General features: G+C 35.3%; 1 protein-coding gene across 1 annotated transcript; it reads right to left on the reverse strand.

Annotated features, from left to right (window-relative positions):
- Window positions 1-18,469: 18,469 nt before the first annotated feature.
- Window positions 18,470-25,235, reverse strand: LOC140158553 (uncharacterized). Its single transcript, XM_072181686.1, has 2 exons — window positions 24,191-25,235; window positions 18,470-20,922 (listed from the first exon to the last, which is right to left on the reverse strand). The coding sequence occupies exons 1-2, from the start codon at window positions 24,777-24,779 to the stop codon at window positions 20,447-20,449; spliced, it is 1,065 nt and encodes a 354-aa protein (XP_072037787.1). The 5' UTR covers window positions 24,780-25,235; the 3' UTR covers window positions 18,470-20,446.
- Between the last annotated feature and the right edge of the window lie 340 nt (window positions 25,236-25,575).

Here is a 25,575-nt window from a genome sequence, read left to right on the forward strand (position 1 = left end):
AGACAAAAACCTGTTGCTTAAAGGCGTACATAAAAATAACAGATGTGGAAATAGGAGTATAAACTGACCAGCAGATACCAGTTTAGTCCTACTAATTCATGCATATTGGATGGCCCAGGGGAAAGTTAGCCCATATTTGCAAGACTATCCTTGCCTTCAAGCTGAAACAAACCTATACTCATGTTACCCTCTGGCCATGGTCTGGCTTGTTGTCAGATCTTACCCAGGGAAAGATGACATTCCACCATTCCCCTTTAAACATGAATTTGTATTACCATACTGCATAAGTAATTGGGTACATTGGATAACCTATGTATCAAAATGATTGGTACATGTATCCATAAAGTTATTGAAAACAAACACCCTCAAACTTAAGCACTAGGCATTATATTCAATGCAACAATGAATCTAAGACAAAAACCTGTTGCTTATTCATGAATTTGTATTACCATACTGCATAAGTAATTGGGTACATTGGATGTATCAAAATGATTGGTACCCATAACGTTATTGCACACAAACACCCCCAACCACAAGCACTACATTATATTCAAAGCAACAATGAATCTAAGACAAAAACATGTTGCTTAGACATGAATTTGTATTACCATACTGCATAAGTAATTGGGTACATTGGATAACCTATGTATCAAAATGATTGGTACATGTATCCATAAAGTTATTGAAAACAAACACCCCCAAACACAAGCACTGGGCATTATATCCAATGCAACAATGAATCTAAGACAAAAACCTGTTGCTTAGACATTAATTTGTATTACCATATTGCATAAAGTAATTGGGTACATTGGATGTATCAAAATGATTGGTACCCATAAAGTTATTGAAAACAAACACACCCCAACCACAAGCACTACATTATATTCAATGCAACAATGAATCTAAGACAAAAACCTGTTGCTTATACATGAATTTGTATTACCATACTGCATAAGTAATTGGGTACATTGGATAACCTATGTATCAAAATGATTGGTACATTGTATCCATAAAGTTATTGAAAACAAACATACCCCACACAAGCACTCTATATATTATATTCAATGTAACAATGAATCTAAGACAAAAACTGTTGCTTAGACATTAATTTGTATTACCATACTGCATAAGTAATTGGGTACATTGGATGTATCAAAATGATTGGTACCCATAAAGTTATTGAAAAAAACCACACCCCAACCACAAGCACTACATTATATTCAATGCAACAATGAATCTAAGACAAAAACCTGTTGCTTAAAGGCGTACATAAAAATAACAGATGTGGAAATAGGAGTATAAACTGACCAGCAGATACCAGTTGTAGTTCTACTAATTCATGCATATTGGATGGCCCAGGGGAAAGTTAGCCCATATTTGCAAGACTATCCTTGCCTTCAAGCTGAAACAAACCTATACTCATGTTACCCTCTGGCCATGGTCTGGCTTGTTGTCAGATCTTACCCAGGGAAAGATGACATTCCAACATTCCCCTTTAAACATGAATTTGTATTACCATACTGCATAAGTAATTGGGTACATTGGATAACCTATGTATCAAAATGATTGGTACATGTATCCATAAAGTTATTGAAAACAAACACCCTCAAACTTAAGCACTAGGCATTATATTCAATGCAACAATGAATCTAAGACAAAAACCTGTTGCTTATTCATGAATTTGTATTACCATACTGCATAAGTAATTGGGTACATTGGATGTATCAAAATGATTGGTACCCATAACATTATTGCACACAAACACCCCCAACCACAAGCACTACATTATATTCAATGCAACAATGAATCTAAGACAAAAACCTGTTGCTTAGACATGAATTTGTATTACCATACTGCATAAGTAATTGGGTACATTGGATAACCTATGTATCAAAATGATTGGTACATGTATCCATAAAATTATTGAAAACAAACACCCCCAAACACAAGCACTGGGCATTATATCCAATTCAACAATGAATCTAAGACAAAAACCTGTTGCTTAGACATTAATTTGTATTACCATATTGCATAAAGTAATTGGGTACATTGGATAACTTATGTATCAAAATGATTGGTACATTGTATCCATAAGGTTATTGAAAACAAACATACCCCACACAAGCACTATATACATTATATTCAATGTAACAATGAATCTAAGACAAAAACTGTTGCTTAGACATTAATTTGTATTACCATACTGCATAAGTAATTGGGTACATTGGATGTATCAAAATGATTGGTACCCATAAAGTTATTGAAAAAACCACACCCCAACCACAAGCACTACATTATATTCAATGCAACAATGAATCTAAGACAAAAACCTGTTGCTTAAAGGCGTACATAAAAATAACAGATGTGGAAATAGGAGTATAAACTGACCAGCAGATACCAGTTTAGTCCTACTAATTCATGCATATTGGATGGCCCAGGGAAAGTTAGCCCATATTTGCAAGACTATCCTTGCCTTCAAGCTGAAACAAACCTATACTCATGTTACCCTCTGGCCATGGTCTGGCTTGTTGTCAGATCTTACCCAGGGAAAGATGACATTCCAACATTCCCCTTTAAACATGAATTTGTATTACCATACTGCATAAGTAATTGGGTACATTGGATAACATATGTATCAAAATGATTGGTACTTGTATCCATAAAGTTATTGAAAACAAACACCCTCAAACTTAAGCACTAGGCATTATATTCAATGCAACAATGAATCTAAGACAAAAACCTGTTGCTTATTCATGAATTTGTATTACCATACTGCATAAGTAATTGGGTACATTGGATGTATCAAAATGATTGGTACCCATAACGTTATTGCACACAAACACCCCCAACCACAAGCACTATACATTATATTCAATGCAACAATGAATCTAAGACAAAAACCTGTTGCTTAGACATGAATTTGTATTACCATACTGCATAAGAAATTGGGTACATTGGATGTATCAAAATGATTGGTACCCATAACGTTATTGCACACAAACACCCCCAACCACAAGCACTACATTATATTCAATGCAACAATGAATCTAAGACAAAAATCTGTTGCTTAGACATGAATTTGTATTACCATACAGCATAAGTAATTGGGTACATTGGATAACCTATGTATCAAAATGATTGGTACTTGTATCCATAAAGTTATTGAAAACAAACACCCTCAAACTTAAGCACTAGGCATTATATTCAATGCAACAATGAATCTAAGACAAAAACCTGTTGCTTATTCATGAATTTGTATTACCATACTGCATAAGTAATTGGGTACATTGGATGTATCAAAATGATTGGTACCCATAACGTTATTGCACACAAACACCCCCAACCACAAGCACTACATTATATTCAATGCAACAATGAATCTAAGACAAAAACCTGTTGCTTAGACATGAATTTGTATTACCATACTGCATAAGAAATTGGGTACATTGGATGTATCAAAATGATTGGTACCCATAACGTTATTGCACACAAACACCCCCAACCACAAGCACTACATTATATTCAATGCAACAATGAATCTAAGACAAAAATCTGTTGCTTAGACATGAATTTGTATTACCATACAGCATAAGTAATTGGGTACATTGGATAACCTATGTATCAAAATGATTGGTACATGTATCCATAAAGTTATTGAGAACAAACACCCCCCCCAAACACAAGCACTGGGCATTATATCCAATGCAACAATGAATCTAAGACAAAAACCTGTTGCTTAGACATTAATTTGTATTACCATATTGCATAAAGTAATTGGGTACATTGGATGTATCAAAAAATGATTGGTACCCATAAAGTTATTGAAAACAAACACACCCCAACCACAAGCACTACATTATATTCAATGCAACAATGAATCTAAGACAAAAACCTGTTGCTTATACATGAATTTGTATTACCATACTGCATAAGTAATTGGGTACATTGAATAACTTATGTATCAAAATGATTGGTACACATCAAGTTATTGAAAACAAACACACCCCTAAACACAAGCACTACATTACATTATATTCAATAAAGTAATTGGGTACATTGGATGTATCAAAATGATTGGTACCCATAAAGTTATTGGAAACAAACACACCCCAACCACAAGCACTACATTATATTCAATGCAACAATGAATCTAAGACAAAAATCTGTTGCTTAGACATTAATTTGTATTACCATACAGCATAAGTAATTGGGTACATTGGATAACCTATGTATCAAAATGATTGGTACATGTATCCATAAAGTTATTGAAAACAAACACCCCCAAACTTAAGCACTAGGCATTATATTCAATGCAACAAATGAATCTAAGACAAAAACCTGTTGCTTAGACATGAATTTGTATCACCATACTGAATATGTAATTGGGTACATTGGATGTATCAAATGATTGGTATCCATAAAGTTATTGGAAACAAACACACCCCAACCACAAGCACTACATTATATTCAATGCAACAATGAATCTAAGACAAAAATCTGCTTAGACATTAATTTGTATTACCATACAGCATAAGTAATTGGGTACATTGGATAACCTATGTATCAAAATGATTGGTACATGTATCCATAAAGTTATTGAAAACAAACACCCCCAAACTTAAGCACTAGGCTGCATTATATTCAATGCACAAATGAATCTAAGACAAAAACCTTGTTGCTTAGACATTAATTTGTATTACCATACTGCATAAGTAATTGGGTACATTATTGAAAACAAACACACCCCACACAAGCACTACATTATATTCAATGTAATATTCAATGTAATAATATCAAAATGATTTGTACCCATGGTGCAAGAATGTACCGCGGGGTGTGTAGTGTGGGAGTGTGATGTGTGTTTGTTTTCAAATAACCTGATGCATGGGTACCAATCATTTTGTATCCAATTTACAAACGTCGAAGCAACAGGTTTTTGTCGTAGATTCAGTGTTGCATTCAGAATATAATGTAGATTATGTGGGTGGGGTGTGTGTGTGGGGGGGTGTTTGTGGGTGTGTGGGTGGGGTGTACATTGAATAACATGTATTAAAACTGATGAATACACATAAAGTTGTTGAAAACAAACACACCCCACAATATCCACACACACCCACAAAAATGACCCCATTATATTCAATGCAACAACGCATCTACGCAAAGAACCTGTTCCTAATAGACGATTTACCAATTGTTTCTATAATTCATAATTCTTGCTGTTTAAAGTAACAGTCCAATACAAGTTTTATCACCAGGACTACTTCTGACTACCAACATATCGTCACACGCAATATAAACACATTATTATTTTGAACTACATTATTAATTGATAAAAAGGAACGGGCCATTGTGGGATCCGAAGTTGAATGTACAGGGTGTCCCAAAAAAAAGAGGCCCCTCATTGCGCCCTCTTTTTCTCCTATTTCTAAAAAGTTGATCAAATATATTTTGGTATGTAAAAAAACCTCAAGTCGTTAGCTATAATAAACCAAAACAATTATATCAATCGGCTCACAACTTTTGAAGATATGCTCTTTTAAAGAAATGTACCCGTTTTTCACTCTTTCCACGGAGGAGGTTTGGCTACTTCAAAGATTGAAAAGGAGTACACAACCATGCATGAATATCAAACATTTCTCAATGATAACTTTATAAAATAACTTTATTTATGGAATGGGCTTTACCGGTGGGTTTATGGGCAATGGATTTTGTGTCACTAATTTGTGGGTAAAATGGATGCCGAATGGGACTTCTTTTGCTTTACTTGCAATTACTATTTTTTCTTGGTTATTTATGCCTTTTTGTTTTATTGTGTTTCTTTTTTTCTTACTTTGTTGTTTCTTGCCTTCTTTTTTATTTACAACATAAGTCGTTTCTCTTTTTAGGATAAAAAGTAGCCCTACAAGGCTGTTTGGTTTGTCTCTGGTTCTTCTGAAGTGAGTTTACTGTGCTGCTCTGCCCTCTACCTGGTTGCCTCCTTGGCGAATTCAGGTTTAAGCCCTGGTCCTCATTGCATCAATTGCGTTGCATACCATCTTTGTTCGCCGGATACTTGCAAATACATTCAGTAATACGTTTGCGAAGATCTTGGATTTTGCCACAAAGGAAAAAATCAAGTGGTGTGAGGTCTGGTGATCGTGCAGGCCACTCCACAGCATGAGCCATCCCAACCACTCTGTTTGCTATCCGTGGACAGAGTGAAAAACGGGTACTTTTATTCAAAAGGGCATATCTTCAAAAGTTGTGAGTCGATTGAAATAATTGTTTTGGTTTATTAAAGCTAACGATCAATGGTTTCTTTACATACCAAAATATATTTAATCAACTTGTCATTAATAGTAGAAAAAGAGGGCGCAATGTGGGGCCTCTTTTTTTTGGGACACCCTGTAGCTAAAATTCGCCATTGGCAATGCACACATTAAATAAAATTATGGAATGGGCCATGATTTCTTAATTTGTTTAAAAGACAGGATCGAATATTTGCATGTATAGATGTTTCTATACTTGTTGCTTATACACTATATACCATGTATACCATCGCTGCCCCCGCTTTCAAATTTCAATGGTGTTATCTGCATGTGTCATCTGTCTCATTTACTTGTTGGACTGAATCAAAGCATTAATTACACGGTGGTTTTCAATTGCTTCATAATAGAGATGTTGATTATTTTGGCTCCTTTCTCAACAGGTGTAATGAATCAAAATAAAGTAAAGAAAGTTAAAAGAACAAAATGTATTTGCACATGGTTTAATAACACGGATCATTAAATACCCATCGCATTTAACGTGTTTTTAAAAACCATTCATTTTCCGCAAATAAAGCATTCGCACTTTATCGCTATCTCTTAATATACCGTGTCTGGCGACAGAATTCACTCGAGTCAGAGTGCATGAAATAAGCAAACCCAAATAGGTATTGAAAACCTTCCAAGCGCTACGGCGTCATCGTTACTCGAAAATTTCATTGGGAATCTGCAACCCTAGATGGGCAGCCTAATTTTACGAGTAGTTGCGTAGGTTAATTAGCGTTGATAAAAAAGAGCATTTGTAAATAGATCACCATTACTACTAATGGTAATTGACATAATCAATGTAAATAATATACCATCCTATTGTCTGCAGTGAAGTTGCGGGTATATCATTTTCACACACACACACAACAGGCGGAGGAAGAATATTGGTGGTCTCAGAACACAAAAATCAATTGACATGACTGGACTTAACTACTTTATAGGGCTACTTATGCTCAATTAATTCAGTGAATCTGAATATTAATTATATTAAGTAAATTATCTTTTCAGTCTATTTTACGATGGGAGAATTAATTTTTATTCATAAAGAAGCTCAGTTACTGGACGTTGATCGGATTGTGTACGGATACAATACATGCAAGCCTAATTATGTTTTTTAATTACTTGATTAATTCAATGCTATTTACAAGTCATTGATTTCAGTAGCCGCCTTTGGTTTGGTTAGTTCTAATTGACCTAAATTGGGTGTGTAATAGACACGAAGCAGATGTTCTAGTCTAATATATAGGCCATGCTTATTGTTATACGACGATAATGATGGAAAACAACAAATGTTTGTGATGCTGGGAAATCTGAATTATCTGAAGTGTTTGTAAGATGCATGTTGATATCTACCATGTCTATTGTGTGGGTCACATGATACAATAGGCCTCAACAAACCGACGATAACATCGCTAACAACAAGCCTCAACTCTATATTTATACCATAATACAATTTCATCTGAGATATTATCAGAAAGTAAGCATATAAGTGTAATCATGGTAATGCAACTTGATCGAAAAGTTGCGAAAAGCTGTTAAAATTTTCCATAAAAATACAAATGCTTGACAGAAAACAGCAGGCATCGCACACCGTCACATAAACATACTGCACACACCATCATCCCTCCGCACAAAAAACAAAACACACAACACCTACCACTCTCAGAACTTGCCCAAACCGCACATATCACACAGTTACAAACGCACAGCAAACAAAGAAACGATCCAGAATGTAGAACTTACTTGCAAATTTATGAAGCTGGGTTAAGGGGTCTTCATGTTCATACGTATTAAAGATGCATGTCTCTGCTTTGGCACATACAGTGGGTCCACGGACATCGTACGCGTTTACACACGTACCCCACACACCCCAACCCCCCACACACCTGCCCACCCACCCCTACAGTTTAATGCACTAACAACTCAACGCAATTGTTAAGGTGGTATTTCATTGACGGAGCTCCTGAAACTGGTAAATTGACAGTTATCGTGTTTATTGCACATCACTCAAACACAAAAGCGCCATTACGCGCAAACAAACACTCACAATGAGAAGAAATAGTCCCATTAATTTATTAATGTAAATTCAAAACAAAGTCTGCTCAGAAGTTCACAAGCTTTAAATTAAACGTTTCATGACGAGTATTGACTTTTCTTTGCTACTAACATTATCTAATTACCCCATGAATTTTGATTGCCCTATCCATGCCAGTTCGGAATTGATAAGTGCGGATATTAAATCAAACCTAATTAGCATTTTTAATAAGCTAAAAGTATCCCACGATTGAAAGTGACCACACATTCATTTTGCCGGCATTGTCCGAAGCGTCCAAATATGCAGATAGGTCATCAATAGTTTCGTCAGCAGTAGACGTAAATTGGCTGACACTTGGTCGGACATACTAGAGCTGGTCGGACAATGATTGATGCTATGGTTGTGTAAACCCAGAGCACAACCTTTATAAGCGCAACATTGTCGACAATTATTTATGAACATTGGTTTTAGTATTATAGAAAATAAAAGTCCCATTGCAAGCATATTGCTTAGAAAAATGTGGTAAAGTCATGGTAATCTACAATCCAGGAAAAAAATAGTTGGCACACTTGCACTAAACAATGGAAATGCGTGCCCTATCCAAATTGGCAACATGGCTTGGTCCAACATTGAATTGGGGGGGGACGAGGGAAGAGATATACCAAAAGACAGGCAAAGTGTGCCAACCTTTTTTTCATGGATTGTAGCAACAATTTGGATATTCGCATCTGGTGGATGAGAAGATTCCATTTTTATTATTGTTTTATTAGCATAGCTAGCATCAATTCAGAGCAAGATTAATAGCAGATTGGACAGAAAATGTTCCGAAAAATGCTATAGAATTAGAATTAAATCTCAAGAACCACTAGACACTTTGTTTGCGCTATGTCAGCCATTGGAATCATTACGTAGCATTTCCAAATTCAGTGATAACATTTGAAAGTCTAGCGTTCAAGTTGAAAGAGCCTGACCGTTATCATCCGAAATAAACCGAACATAATTCTTGGCAGAGAAAATGATGTTTAACTTTAAAATCAAAACCTGAAGGATAACTTTTTCTTGAATTTTGATCTGGCATAATTGGTGCCCAACCAACCTGACCACCTCCTATACGTTTCCCTGCGTTCCCTTGGGTACGCTTGTGAGAAAAACAGCCACAAAATACCCTTTTAAAAAAACACAAAACATTATTAAACTGTATAATTTTTTCAGCAATCTCTACATTATAGTCTAATTACAATTTCAAATCGATATCCAAGTTTTCCACTGAGACGACCAAAATGGTCCAAACATCCGCCAACAACGGGCAAACACTCTTGTCTCATCCATATAAATTTGCTTGGTAATTCACGGATTGCATATACCGATTGTCAATGGAGAAGAAAAGAGGTGGATTTTCATCTTGACTTTCCTCCTTTTGAATCGGCCGATGCGAGAAGATCTAGCATAAGCCTCCCTGTACTATACGAGATATGAGATGCCATGCATTAGTAGGGCAGGTTTTCCAATAAAGTTGTTTCAACGTGCATGTTAATTGCTGCTTAGTCAACGCCATCGGGAGTTCCGCATTATTCATTACTTTTCATGACTTTAGATTTCCTTATATCTTATCATTTGATAGTGTTTGAGTTCTTTAACCCTTGCCTTTTGTTTTCAGAATTTCTAAGTTAAGAACCTTAGTTTGAAGGCAATCAGAACCACTTTATTACAGCGCCATTCACGTAAATAGATTTGTTTATCTGCTTTTTTGTTTCAATTTGCAATTGCCAGCTCCTTAACCGAAGTATCAACGTTCAGTTTACACAAACGCACATTTCCGTCAATAGTTGACATGTGATGAGTCTTTTAAATTTCAATACAAGAATGATTAGTATCTAAGAAATGGTCTTACTTGTTAAAGGAATTGATCACATTGTCTTCAAGATTTGGGTTGCTGTTTCACAATCATAATTTAAATAGCCAATATAACCAAATGAAATGGAGACATAATTTGGTTGTGATTACCATGATTATGGTCACCCGTTGAACCACTCAGGTAATATATAATGACGGAATAGATTGTCAAGTTTACTGGCTTATATAACATTTGATTTGAAGCACGCATAATTATAAATATGTTTGTGTTTACATCAAAAACAAAACATAGTAAAGCAAACAAACATATAAAATCAGACAATGATCTGAACTCGCTTACGCTTTAGAAATCACTTGTGGCATCTTTTCAAGGTCATCTGTTAAAACTTACAAAAGGTAAAAGTTGTACTTCATAATACGCTACAATGGTAGTTTATTTTTGTTTACAACTTGCAAACCAATAACCAATTAGCATCTAATGTGTTAACCTATCATCAGTTAATGAATAATTCCAAGTATTACACTAAGAATTAGTCGTGTCCTATTCCGTCAGATTTAGCAGGTATTTGTGGTAGAAATCCATAGGATTACACGATGAAGGACGTGTGGTGCGATGGTGAACCAATTAACATCAAGTTAAAAATTCATTGACTACTAAACCACCCTTTGGGAATGCTGATGAAAGTCTAAACTACTGTATAAATAATATGGATATAGTAAACCCGGCAATATTCATTAAGTAAAAAACTAAGAGAACACTTACGGTAAATATACAGGGATAAAGAGCTACGTATTGCTTGTATCAAGTTGTATGCGATTTTGTTTTTTTAACATAAAAGAGACCGGGTATTATCAATTTGATTCTTTTGGCGCTAAATGAATGACGAATTGTCTAATTTGTTGCGTCATCATGAACATCGTGGACTGTTACATGATATTACAGGCCTCCACCATGTTCATGGCATTATCCAATCATCAGATTCATCATCAGATTGCGTAACATTGGTCACGACGAATCAGTTTCATAATTGGTGGGTATTATTAATTGACGAAGTGATACCGTTACGAAACTGATTCGCACAAAAACGAAAACAGCCTATACGAAGATTGGAGGACTGAAAGCGATAAAAAAAAGAAATTGAAGTAAAAAAATGTTTCATTGACATGACATTGCGTCCGATACCGTTAAACATCGTCGGGTGATTGTTTCAGTACGATTGTGCACGATAATGAGTCACCTGACGATGTACGATAGTATCGGACGCAATGTCTTGTCAACGAAACGAGTATTAAGTTGCCAGTATTAGATTATTTTTTTGTTTTTGTTTTGACCAACTGGACGAATAAGGCTAGACAAGGATACTGTATGTGATGTCTAGAATATCAGTAAATCATTCGAGTCCTCTTGTGAAATCATCTGCGCTAGCATCATCAGCAGAGGACCAGCAACTACCTGACTAATCGGAGCATTGGAGTTCCAGGATTTGTAGTATGATGCAGCTTTACATGCACACACCATTGCAGGAGATTGGAATATCAAAGTTGCCCGAGTCCTTTCCAAGAGTTTCCATGGGATGAGTATAATAATGAGCAGATCTGAATGACTCTGTCGCCTCAAGTTTTACTTGATCAGATAATCAGATAATACCATAAACAAAATGATGGCGTCTTCAAAAGTCGCAGTATGAGTGATACCGGTAAACTTTAGGCTACTACTATCTTTGCAAACAAACTTTGATAATTCTGCGAGTCTACGCTGTACATCAATCACTCTACATTCCATGAAAGCAAAAAAGCGCATGTTTTGAATTTCAACAACTCCCATGCATTATTACTCCCTGGTTAAAATAATTAGTTAATTAGACATTGTAATTTAATATCAATACTATGAAAATCCGGAAATAATCTCTGTAAGACGAGGATATAATCAAGCATTGAAAGATTTGCAAAACGCTTTAGAATCGTTCTTCGAATGTGTAAATTCACTGTGACACTCTGTGGCAAGATTTAATGGCCTAACCATACAATAAATTGAAATACAATGTATGTGAAATTTGTAGTAGATCGCGGCGTCGACGCGACGACTGTATAATCGTCTTGTTAACGATTTCAAATTAGTAGCAAATTGAAGTACAATCATTGCCGAGGATTCCACTCTAGACCATCAATTTGTTTGTCTTGAAAAGGAGGTTTGATGTTTTTTTGCTTTAATCTATTTTGCGTCAGCGGCGAATAGTGAAAATAGTGCTAAATGTTTTAGATCAATTTAGCAAGCAGCTAGGAGCGGCACAGGGATTTGAATTCTTTGCAGGATTTTGCGCACTTGTTTAAAAGTTAAGTAATAGTTTCCCTAGCGGTTGTGATCTTTTATTTCGATCACAAAATTAATTGAATCCGTAGAATTGGGAAAACAAATCTACTGATCTATAGTCTTTTCTTTAAACTTTATGAGAAACTATGAAAGTTAATGCTATAAGAAATGAACCGACAAAAAATCTGGTAAATCAGCATTGCTTTTATCAAGAGCTGCGTGACTGTTGTGGGAGACATGATCTATGGAGGCGGATTGAAATGCCCGCTGATGACCATCACCACTACAACTTAATAAAAGATATACAACTCATCCTTAACAGGTTGTACATAATTTGAGAAATTTATAGAAGTTCATATAGTCCCGTTGATTTATCAGCATATGAATGTGTTCTGGATCTTAATGAAAAGAGAGAAGACTGTGGTCTATCAGATAATCAGATTGGATTTAGCCCAAAACTGCCTTTGAACGAAAGCTTTGATTTTGAACACAGTTCGTCATGTCTATCATCATGTCTATTGTCTTAAAATGACCTTTAACTTATTTATCATTTGTTCAAGCCGACCAAGAGCTGATGTACATGCTCGATCACATATTATAATGAACATCATATTAACATAAGCAATTATACTCAAAACTGCAAAACCAAAAAGCAACAGAATTACTGGAACCAATGTGAAGAGGCTTTCAACTAAACATTGCTATAGATTATTTTCTCAAAGACACCGGAATTATTTTTCATGTCTTTGATATGATATTTCCTCCCACAACCCTTGAAACATAACAAAAACCAGACATAACATGTGACATATTAACCATCTGACTATCTAAGTTACTACCCCTTAACCAAAAAGAGAGTCCCGACCGGTCCAAGGGGCGCCAGTACCCACGGCGCCCTGAAATCCACCAGCCTTGTAGATTTGCCTAGATGGAACAACGAACTTCTCAATCACATAGATCGTATCTTGAATCGAGCCATCAGACAACTGAATCTGTGTACTGCATTCACAGACTCGCTCGCTACTAACCATTTGGATACTCCATTCTATAGCGTCACGGTGAAATTATTTTTTTCATAAAAAAATGATACAATATAACAATTTATTCAAAGAAAGACTTATTCCAGTTCGAGCCAATGGTAGTAGATATAACGTACAAACCGTGTGCGATACTACCATATTTAATTACGTCTACTGCTGACACTCCTATTGATGAACTATCTGCACTCACAGATGCTGCACAAGACGCTTTCTACTGCTGACGTAACTATTGATGAACTATCTGCACTGGACGATTGGTTCGTCCAGTAATAATAATAAACTCTGAACAATAGCATTTTACAGTGGTTCCGGAAACCGGGGGGAGGGGATAATTTTGGTGGTCAGGGGCAAATACCATATAGACTCCCACATGGGCCCCTAAATAAATTGGGCCAGGCCCTTGGGCTCCCCAATATTTTATCGGCCTTACCGGAGTGTTACCTGTCACAGCCATCGGAACATCGAGAAAAGGCATAGACCCTGGAAAGGCCTGTAGCATATCAAGTGTTAAAATCTGTTTAGAAATTTGCAACAGTTACCAACAGATGGTAGTAGTGAAAATGAGGGTACCTAGAGGGTATGGGTATCCTAAGGGTGTAACCTGCCGACCGATCATGCCGACTCTGACTGCAGGGTTTGCTTATTTCTGCCGTGAAATTATCATCCACGCCCCATTGCCGACATGGCGCTTATCCACCTCTAGGACTTATAGTTTTTTCATCACCAACTGAGGGTTATTACAAGGAACATTTAAGTTTCAACTCTGTATCCAATTTGAAAGCAATGGTAATGGGGCAAATCTTTAAGAAGTTTGTGAAAGGTTTCAATAAAATATCCTTATCGTGTAGACGTATCTCGTGGTCACAAATGACGTCTTGATCCTGCACACGCTTTGAGTTTGATTTGAAAACTTTGCTAAATCCAAAACCTAATTTCCAGTAGTTGCGTGGCCGGCAGGGTAGAGTGGTAGTAGAACTGGACAAAAGAACACCAGTTATTATAGTTGTTCAAATGAAAATTTGAACAAATTACAAAGGAATTAAACAGAGCAATGAAGACTGGAGGTCACGAAGTTCTTCAAAACGATGATACAGATACATGATTTGGGCATAGGCCTATGCAGGGCCTTCTTTGCACCGGGGACGTGTGACAAATAGGATTCTAAAAATCACCAAAAATTATGAATTGTTTTACATAAATTATTTAATAAATTTTTAATGCTGCACACCCACATCCCAACCTTTCGACGATTGACTGAAGTTTAAAAGTAGATAGATAGATAGATAAATAAATAAATAAATAAATAAATAAATAAATAAATAAATAAATAAATAAATAAATAAATAAAGTAATTAATTAATAAATATATAGGCCTAAATAGATAAATAAATATAAATAAATAAATAAATAAATAAATAAATAAATAAATAATTAAATAAATAAATAAATAAATAAATAAATAAATAAATAAATAAATAAATAAATAAAGTAATTAATTAATAAATATATATAAATAAATAAATTAATTAATTAATAAATAGATAAATAAATAAATAAATAAATAAATAAATAAATAAATAAATAATAATTGATAAATTAATAAATTAATTGGTAAAAACAGTTGTTCAGTTCACTCGTTATTCAGTTGTGTGTAACGTTTTTATTGTTGTCAAAGTGTCGTTGACATACACCGTAGTTTATTAAATGCACTTCATGCATCTTTGATTCAATTATTTCGTCTCAGTAAAAACAATGCTCCATTTAGCATGGGCAACAATAATAACACACAATACTTTGATAACAATATTTCTCTGAATGACAGTTACTCTGAGCTACATGGCTTATTAGGGTTATGGTGACGTTTACATTAGGGTTAGGGTAAGGATTAGGGTTTATAACCAAGTCATTGCGTTTCCGGACTAATGATTTAGGACTACCGACCTATAACCGAATGATCTTTAATTTCTTCATGAAAAAAAGTTTTATATAAAGTATACATCTGTCAAGATGTTCCGAGTTTTGTGGGAGCATCGGCATGGTGGGAGCAAGGCACATTGTCAAGTTATTCAAGAATAATATATTATGTACTGTTAGAACGGTTGAGTAAAACTTTACCCAATATTTATATTGTGTGCCCTATCATGCCCTATGAAACCCCTTTTGTCATGTTTGTTGGGTGAAACATCACTCTTTTGTTGCAGAATATTAATTAGTTTATATTCTTGGATAAAGTTTCCACCGTTCAAACTATATACAAGTAGGCCCTATATTGGTATAACAGGCCTACTTTTGTGGCGAAATTTGGCGCACATAGGTCTATCATGTGTACTTTGTTGCTCGTTTTACGACCCATACACATGATACATTAATTATTCTGGTAGGCCTACATTGTATAATTGACAACTGAATAGAAAATCAGTTGCTTAAAATGCATAATTATGCGTCTATACAAGTCAAAAACCAATAACAGTGCCGTCATGCATGTAATCATATTAGGTTTTCAATTTTCTAGGCTAATACGGAATTGTAATAATTATACACAAAATATTAAGCCCGCTCTGTGTATAATAATATGATGATAAGGATCGACTTCAATTCAATCTGGTAAACTTGAATGACTCAAGTTACGCATGACCGATAGAGCATGTAATAATATTTTGGCTTTTCATTATTAGATTTGTGTTATTGTTATTGTAAATGAAATTAGCCATACGAAGTGTGTAGAGCCAATTCATGTATGATTTTAATGTTCAAGTTTAACTGTTTCTTTATTCATGTATGGAATATGATTAGCATTTTGTAGGCTTTTTATTACGATTATGTGTATTGTTAATGTTATACAAAGGACGATGGTAAAAATAGGTCGTAATTGGATGGAGCAAATGTGAAATAGGCGTAGCACTTTTAATTTACAGAAAAAGATTAGAATACTAGTTAACATTTGATTTAAATAAAAATAAAATCCTCAAAAATGAAAAAATATAAATATACGATCATTATATTATAATGTGAACCTGGTATACGTTAAAAATGTGACTGAAATTCGGCAATCATAAATTACACAATAACAATTAACATGTACTGCAAACTGCATGCATAACCAAATTAACCATCTGTGCAAATGAGAAAGATAGAGAACATACATACATACATATACAGACAGACTGACAAAAAAGAGAGACAAATGCAAAGACACCGGAGACATTATACAGAGAGAGACATGAAAGACAGACAAGCATGCATTGTAAGCACAGTGAAATGTTTGTGGATGTGTATAGTTTATTGTCAAGCAGACCCTTAATCTGGAAAACGCACATTACTTGCAACATTGGTGTAACGCTGCATGTCATTGTGTGGGTGGAGTGAGGGTTGTGTGGGGGCATATGCGTCAATCCGGGGAAGGGGGCAGACGGGGACGTGTCCCCCACCTTTCGGCAAAATCCTTTTTTTGTTTTTTTCAGTCACTTTTTGACAATTCAGGCCAATTGCCTCCTCCCCCAAAACCCTCCCCCACACACCCCTTTCAAGCTAGATTGGCGCTAATGTGTGGGTGTAGCGTACAGTGTATATAGGGGGTGGTGACAGATGGTGTGTGACAGAAAGATATGTTGTAGGTGTGGTGATTTGATAAGAAAAGAAGCTCAATTCATCTAAAAAACATACTCTGATCATCACTAGTCTGAAGGGCGTTACAATTTGCATGCACGTTGGGTGTGGTATGGCCGTATGGGTATAAGAGAAAGACAATAAAGTTATACTGTCTTATGCATCTTTAAGTTTTCAACTTGTTCCACAATCATACTTTGTCATAATTAGAACAAAATGTTTTAAAGCAATGAACACTAATGAAGACAATAGTGAAGCGATACTTTTTCATATATCGATTATGTTCATCTCTTTTTATTCAAGAATAAGAACATCATCCAAATTAATACGGACATTTTTTACAAATCATCATCTTATAATATTCTCTGTTGTATGTCATTCTGTACAAATAAATTACACATTAGAATTCACAAAATAGAAACACAATAATACCATTCTCATGTTTTTCGTATGTATACATCACTATCAAAACGCTTAAAAGTTTTAAACATCCCAGTTTAACGGTTGAACTGAACAACCATAGGTAGGTGCTTAGCAGATTTAGATTATTTACGGATTTAAAACAACCCGCGATAATTTTCAACTGGTTGTTCAGTGCACCCGTAAAACAGCGACGTTTAAACCATACTTTTAAACAGCGTAAATAGTTCAGTGTTTAGATCAATGTAGTTTCACCCAACTTTTGGTCATCTATTTAATATAATTGCTATCAGCAAAATTTGTTTTCAATTTAGTTGGGATCATCATCATTTTTAAGACCTAAATTTTGTCATCAGATTCTTTAGGATGGCTTTGATGTTTCGACACGTCACTGCAAAAACAGTGTTTAGAAATCGAGGACAGATTTGGTGTTTAGAAAAGTTTAATGTCTAGCATTTAAACGCTTTAATGTTCAGATTTTAAACATCTAAACACATAATCATATGAAATGTGTTTAGGATCTAAACATTAAAGTGTTTAAATGCCAGGCATTTGACTTTCTAAACACCAACCTGTCCTCAATTTCTCACTGTTTTTGCAGTATTGACAATGCTTGAGCTGTGAAAAATTGATCAAACTGATCAAATGGTTGTGTTTTAAAAGTAGAATTGTTCATCATCAAGTTCTTCCATTTATTTGTCAATGTTATGACTTGAACATTAAGTGGTTAGGTGGACAGGCTTTCTGCAAAGACTGATTCAGTTTGTCTGTCAGCATGTGTTTAGTACTGTTCGTAAACGATCTTTCATATGACGATGTGGCAAATTTGACATTTCTTATACATGTACCTTCAAAAACCTCGAAGTACTGATAGATCGTATAGTCTTCCTTAAAATTATCTAACATTTCAGTGTCTTTGGAAACAGGGATTTATCATTTTGGATCTGTTTCGGAAAATGTATGAAATAAGTGCAGTTCACCGTGATCATGGTGATAATCTGGTGGGTCCATGCCCCCATGCATGGCCCATAGCTTACCCCACGATACCCCCTGAAAAGGCCACGCGTGTGACCACTAACTATAAGTAGGCCTATAAGTTACTAGTAGGCCTATCTTTCTTTACAACTTGGTGAACACTCGGTGTTTTAACTTTCAACATTTTGAGCAAACATTCCAAGTTCAGCATATATTCTTGTACATGTATTAATGTTACACATGATTTTCCTTTTGACAAACACGTGGAAGTCAACGTACACACAGGATTAGATTTTCGCACGTGAAAGCGGGATGTGCACGCATGACGCCATAGTGATGTGATTCAAGAGTGTCCATTGGTTGCAGCATTGACATGTTGAGGTGACATCAAAATGACTTCATGCATTCAGGTACAACGTCAGCCTGCAAAAATATAGTCATGTCTAATGATATCAAACATTCACGTATAAAACATAATCATGATTAAAACCCGGTTTTTCAATCTGTATTATTGACAATTGTTGTCATTTAAAAGCTGAAATGAGTTGCACCTTTATATCAAAAACATGTTATCGTAAAATTTACCATTGATGTTCAAATTGCTATAGATACAAGCCACTTTGCATTTTACTGACATGCATTTGTTTCTTACATGTTTTACAGCTTTGTTGACGCTATAAATAGCGAAATGTTTAGCGTGAGTATACCAGCATATATCATTAATGGTTTCAAACAATTACCAGCTGAATGAACGTTTTTTAATTAGGCGTAATGGTTATTTTATATCTAAATGATTCAAATTCATAATTGGCTATATTAATGGGTTTTTCCATCTCCTTTCAAATGAAGCCTCAATCAAAAGCTTCCGACAGCAGCTGAACGAGCAAAATGTTCTAATGTTTGCTTTTAAAACACAACTTTCTTCTCCTTTTGCTTCAAAAGTAACTTTTAATGATGCATTGTAAAACATACGAAATTGAAATGAGTTTCCTATAGGCTAATTGCTGTTTGGACTTGGCTGTCACATTGTTTCGACTACCAGACACGGCATATAAAATATTTTTGTCAAAACCACCATGCAAGTTACAGATTTACACACAAATGAATAAACATGATAAATGATTACTTTTCAAACATCAAGAGCACAGTTTACTGTTACGATTTTCAAATTGGGACAAATTACTTGGCAAAATGCTGTCTATTTGATCATTGATTCAATCAAATTTCACAAAAACTAATTTGCACTTGAGACCAACACAAACAGTGAGATTTAGTTTCAATTCTGTTTTATGGATTTTTCTTTCTTATACAAGATGATAAATGATCAAATTATTTCAATACAAATTGTCAAACTTGTATTGAGTGTAGAAATACAAATATTCATACAAAATTGAAATGCCAAGTTAGATCAACCAGCTCACTGATCATGCAGAGATTTTTGATTCAACATAATTCAACATCGCTGTTTCTGAAGGTGATGGGGTCACATGTAAGGTTCTACTTCGCTTGTTGCTGTCACACTTGGCATTTTTTTGTTTCAAAGTTTGCAAAACATTAATTCATACCAGTTTATTTAATTGCATTAATAAAAACATTTACCAATCACAGTTGAACACAGTTTTTCATAGAGGAAACAGTTGTATAAGTTTTCGCTAATATTTTTCAAACTATTTATCAGCTATAACAAATGTTCCCAAAATATTGATAGCACCATTAAAAAAATAACAAGACATGAAAACGGTGGGTTTCTTTTATACCAGTATTGACAAACTGTCAAGGGCACCATGGTTACACAATTGATGGTATAATAATGTCACAAAACATAAGTCCACGGTGAATTGTCTGGTTACACAGAAAAAGAAAAGTCATTTCTTCTCCATCATCTTCTGATTGGTCAGAAGTTGCTTGATGTTTAATATGGAAATACTAAACTAGTACCAGGTGCAGGCTGTGATGAGGTAGGTAGGTACGCATACGGTGCAAAATGAAAGGGCTGTAGAACACCGGGAACTTGAGGTCGATGTAACGGGCTCAACCCGGCTGAGTAGTACGCTGCTGCGGCGGCGGGAAAATGCATGCCAAACGCTGCCGGTAACATAGGCTTTGCTGCCATTTTCAGTTTTTCAAGTTCAGCTTCTTGGAGACGTTTTGCTTTTGCTCTTCTATTTTGAAACCAGATCTTCACTTGTGTTTCTGTCAGATTTAATGATGCTGAGAATTCTGCTCTTTCTGCGATGGATAAATACTGTTTCTGGCGGAATTTTCTTTCTAATGCAAGAAGTTGGGACGTTGTAAATGGAGTTCTGGGTTTACGGTTGGTTTTATGCTTACGAAGTGTACATTGCACTTTGGGTCCACCGTAGGACGAGCGTGGAGAATCTCCTGGACCTGGACAAAAAAAGAAAGAAAGAAAGGAGGAAAAACCATTAGATGTTTAATAAATTATAGTCTAAAATTATAGAACAACCAAAGTAAATTATATTAATAGTTAGCACAATACATATACAAAAACAGAATCAGGAACATTCATTCAGTCAGCATGGTCAGGAGCATCTGGGTCAGGAGCATTTAATAATTTCTTCCAATTTACTTTCCAATAACAAAATTTCTATCAAACGTGATTCCCGAGTTTCCTTCATCTTGTCTAGACTTCTCATGTTAATTATCTCTTGAACTTGATATATTCTTGCTCAATTATGGTAAAACACTCTCTAATGAAAAAGAGTGAAAACCCCACTCTCCAAAAGCGTGAGAAAAGTGAAAAGAGAGAAAATCACTCATTATAAAAGAGTGAAAACCACACATAAAAGAAGTGGAAAGTTGGAAACCACTCTACCAAGGTATATGATATATTTTTCACTCTTCTGCCTCTAGAGCGAGTTTTCACTCTATATATCAGCTAGTAAGGTATGGGTGTGAATATCAGGATTCAAATTCTTTGGACTTTTAACGTTTATGAACAAATTTGAAAATAATAAATAAACACATCATACACTACACTACAAACTGCATTAATCCATTTTCCTAATTTTCAATTTATGATTTAGTACGTTAACAATGATGTTCAATTCGCTTCCTATGTATATGTATATAAAATGATCTTATTGAATTTAATACATTGTGGTATAAATAGATATAGTTTGTATGCTGATGATGAATGTTACATCAAATGCAATGGTGACATATATGTGGCAGTATTGACAAGTTGGGCAATTACATTAACAATATCTCGTTTCATTTCACTTGCAGATCAATTAGCACTCGGAATAACAAATTTAATTGATGTGTTCGGATGGTTTTTTGAAATAAGACCGATTATTCTCCGAGTGAGTGATAGGTTAACTTATGTTTATCTTTTCATCTTGTTTATTTTTGATTGATAATATTATTTATGGAGAGAAGTAACCATGGTAACAGGGGATGATATCCACGGTACTTTTTCACCTATATATGTAATTTCAAAATACATAGCCTAATAATATATTTGCAATTCAACGTCCATTTATTAAGTTACTACCCTGTCTTGCGCTTGTTGAGAATTTATTCATACCAGCAGTATCCTGTGTTAACTTTCAAAGAAAGTTTGGACTGGACTCTCCATTCTAAACGGTTTTTATACATGGCCTTCATTTGAACTTTACCTAACAATTGTTTTGGTATGTTAAAAGCCAATTGGTTTAATCCTTGTTTTGACAAATTAATAACTCCATACAGAGTTTATAAAGGCCAGTTTTATTTGTCTGCAACAGTTTACAGCGGAATGTCATTGTAAATTCAAGTGGTCATTTGGTGATTAGCCAATCAATTTTGTACTGCAGTTGGATTCTTTTTGGATTCGATTCTGGTCCATGACCAAAGGTTCACCGAAATGAGATTTTAATGAGGATATCATGAAGGCTTTTGGCAACCTCATTTTTCACAATAACGTACATTTGGAAAAATAATGCTTCTTGAAGTGGCAAGGTTTACAATACTTCAATAAATCCATAAAAGCCAACAACATACCAAAGAAAATCCAGAGTCAAGTACAAGTAAGACACCAGAACTGAACTGATCGGGTCTCCGTATCTACCAAAACACACACTGAAGATGGGGAAATAACCCCGGTGTAACCAGAGAGCGATTGATAGCTGTTCTCTAGGGAGCTTAATAAAATGCATGATTGCAGATCCGTGATAGAGTCAATGGCAATTCTATTGCTGTCGCCATATAGACTGACATGATTATTGCACCAAATAATGCATGTAACAGTCCCGATTACTACTCCTGCAAAAGTAATGGTGTACGAGTACTTTTTTTTTGCTCAAACAAATGCACTGACACACAATACACACCATGATTGCAAACTCATGATGTTTTACGATGATGTTATAATTTGGGGTTGTGTGTTGGTATTGGGCCTAGTATATAGTTCCATGCCTAATTTATTGTCATTGAATTCAGCAATCACTAAATTATGCAATAATTTTTAACTCAAATGACCAACTTGCAGATTGTGCATGCCTTCAGATTGGCTCATCTAAAGCAACCATGTGCAGGAATAGGAGAAATTGCTGTTGTGGTATACTACATTGTAGTATTTACTAAAGATATTTATAAAGACAGAACCACAGATTGTTTTGAAGAACAAGAACGTGGACAATTTATGAAGAAAAAGTTGGCAAATGTTTCACTCGCAGACATTTTTTTATAGATGAAAGTCCTAATCTCTTTTTAATGGCAGTCTTTCAAAGGCAATCGGCACAATCGTTTGAGGCTTTTGAAAGTTATGATATGTATTGTCATTAAATCTTGGGAATTAACCAAATGATCAGTAAAACGGAGACATGAATTGGTAAAACTTTATGACCACACGGCCATGGACCTTGCCTATACTGTTACTATTTCACACTCTTTAAAATGGTGTTCAAAGAACTACAATTAAGTTAAATATTTTCTTTACCGCAGCTCGCAGCTACTACTAAGTTCTCTTACTAAGTTCTGAAGAATTTGTGCAAATTATGTACCCACATAATGCTGAATAGGAAAATGGTACCCACAAAGTTAAGTCAAACCACTTCAAACGTAAAACATGCTTTTCAAAACAGGAGGTTGAACCTAATAATATTACACAAACAGTATTATTTTCCTTACAACTTGCATTCAGGTAATGTTTTATAGTACTTGTAAATATTGCTTTATATCACTTAGCAGTATTCATGTTAAAATTTACCAAACATTTCAGAATCAAACTGCTGAATGAACACGATGCAACTTTCAGCTGAAGAAGAGCAACTTACTCTTGTTTTAGATGCATTCACTGCTTATGCGTTTATAAATTATATTAATGTTGCATTTAAATACTTGCTTGGGCTCTTTTCAAATTTATAAAAAACTAGTTTTATCCTTTAATAAGATTTTACCTTAAGATTTTACTTTACAATCAACATGATCAAATGCTTACAATGCTATCTACTCTCATGAAAGTGCTTTTATGGCATATAGACATTCAACATGTCCCTGAAAAAAATGTTTTAACTATGGAACTTAGCAACATGGCTTAGAAGATGAGAAAGCGTTTGATCTTGTTGATCACAAAAGTCAAAGCTGAGCGATCTCTTTCTTTCTCATTTTCTGAGAGGAATCTATACCAAAAAATAACGACTCTTCAACTTACCATGAGTTGGAGATAATCTTGCTCCTTGCATCCACGGAAAACTAGCTGAACTCCATGTATATGTTTTGGATGTTGGAGATGAAGGGGACTTCAAGTTAGCCTGGTCTTCATCATGATCATGTTCGTGGTCATGTGGATGGTGTTGATGATGAACCGGTACTGGTGGAGAATGGGGATGGTGCGGGTGATGCGGATGGTGTTGTAATGGATGGTGATGTTGGAGATGACTACTTGGTTTGGCAAGAATTCCTTCTACGCTGTGACTTGTATAAGAAAATGACGGTGGACTTGTAGGTGTCGTACTGCCAGCAGAAGGTGAGATGGGGAGCTGAGTTGGCGGCGGGATACAGCCTGGTGAACATACGCCGGGCGACATGCAGGTGGCTTCTTTGATACACGGTGAAACAGGCGATTGTTCATGTCTTGATTTTGGTGAAACAAGTGATTCAACACTAAAGGATAAGTTTTCCTTGCATTCAGTTCTTGCACTTTCAGGCATGTTGCTGGTAGTAGTGGTAGTGGTAGTAGTAATATGTAATGGTTTGGAGAATGCTGAATTGGTACTAATAGTCAGAGTCGAACTCGACATGACTATGTGCACCAAGATAGATATATTTCACAGTCAGCAGCAGCAGTCAGTACACACGTGTACTGTGTGTATCAAATCCACAAGTGTGTAATCATATACACAGGGTAAACATAGACTGGTCCCAGTTGCAATTGTGTGTATAAACACGCTTTAGTGAACAAGTTACAAGTATACAAGATCAGTATCACTTGTTGAGACTGTTATGTGCAAACATAAACATTGAAATAGAGATGGTTTGTTGATGCTGCAGATGAGGATTTCCTCTCTGATCAGTGGTGTGTTAGCTCTCGGCTTACTTGAGAAGAAGTGTGCTAACTATCTTGGTGAAGAGTGAGTACATCAATAAGAAGCATGCGTTTTACAAGATGACTTTGTATACTAACAGGCTCAACTAATCTGTCAGTAATCAATTGTCAGTGCAGTAAGTATACATACGCCACTTAACCTCCTCGGGCACTTTCTGTCACCGACGCTGGCCCAATAGTAATACAGCAATATCGTGCATGCACCGCCCCCTTCAGCAGCATAATACTCCGGCTAGCGTTTGGTTATAATAAAAATCATACCGCACAATAAAAATTGGTCACTGGAGTTCGTGGCGTCTAATTTCGTTTGGTATGCGTAGCCGAAAGTCGCATGGTAAGAAAACTTTGAGTGTAGCTTTAATCCAATTTTAAGGATCCTATCGATCGAGCAATCTAAATGCAATTATATAGTGTACATACGCGCAATAGCCAGTAGCCGCTCATCTTTTGTTAGTCTCTATTACCAGGCAAAAGATTTTTTTGAGTGTATT

Source organism: Amphiura filiformis, chromosome 1 (genome assembly GCF_039555335.1).
Source record: "Amphiura filiformis chromosome 1, Afil_fr2py, whole genome shotgun sequence".
In the NCBI taxonomy this organism is placed as follows: domain Eukaryota; kingdom Metazoa; phylum Echinodermata; class Ophiuroidea; order Amphilepidida; family Amphiuridae; genus Amphiura; species Amphiura filiformis.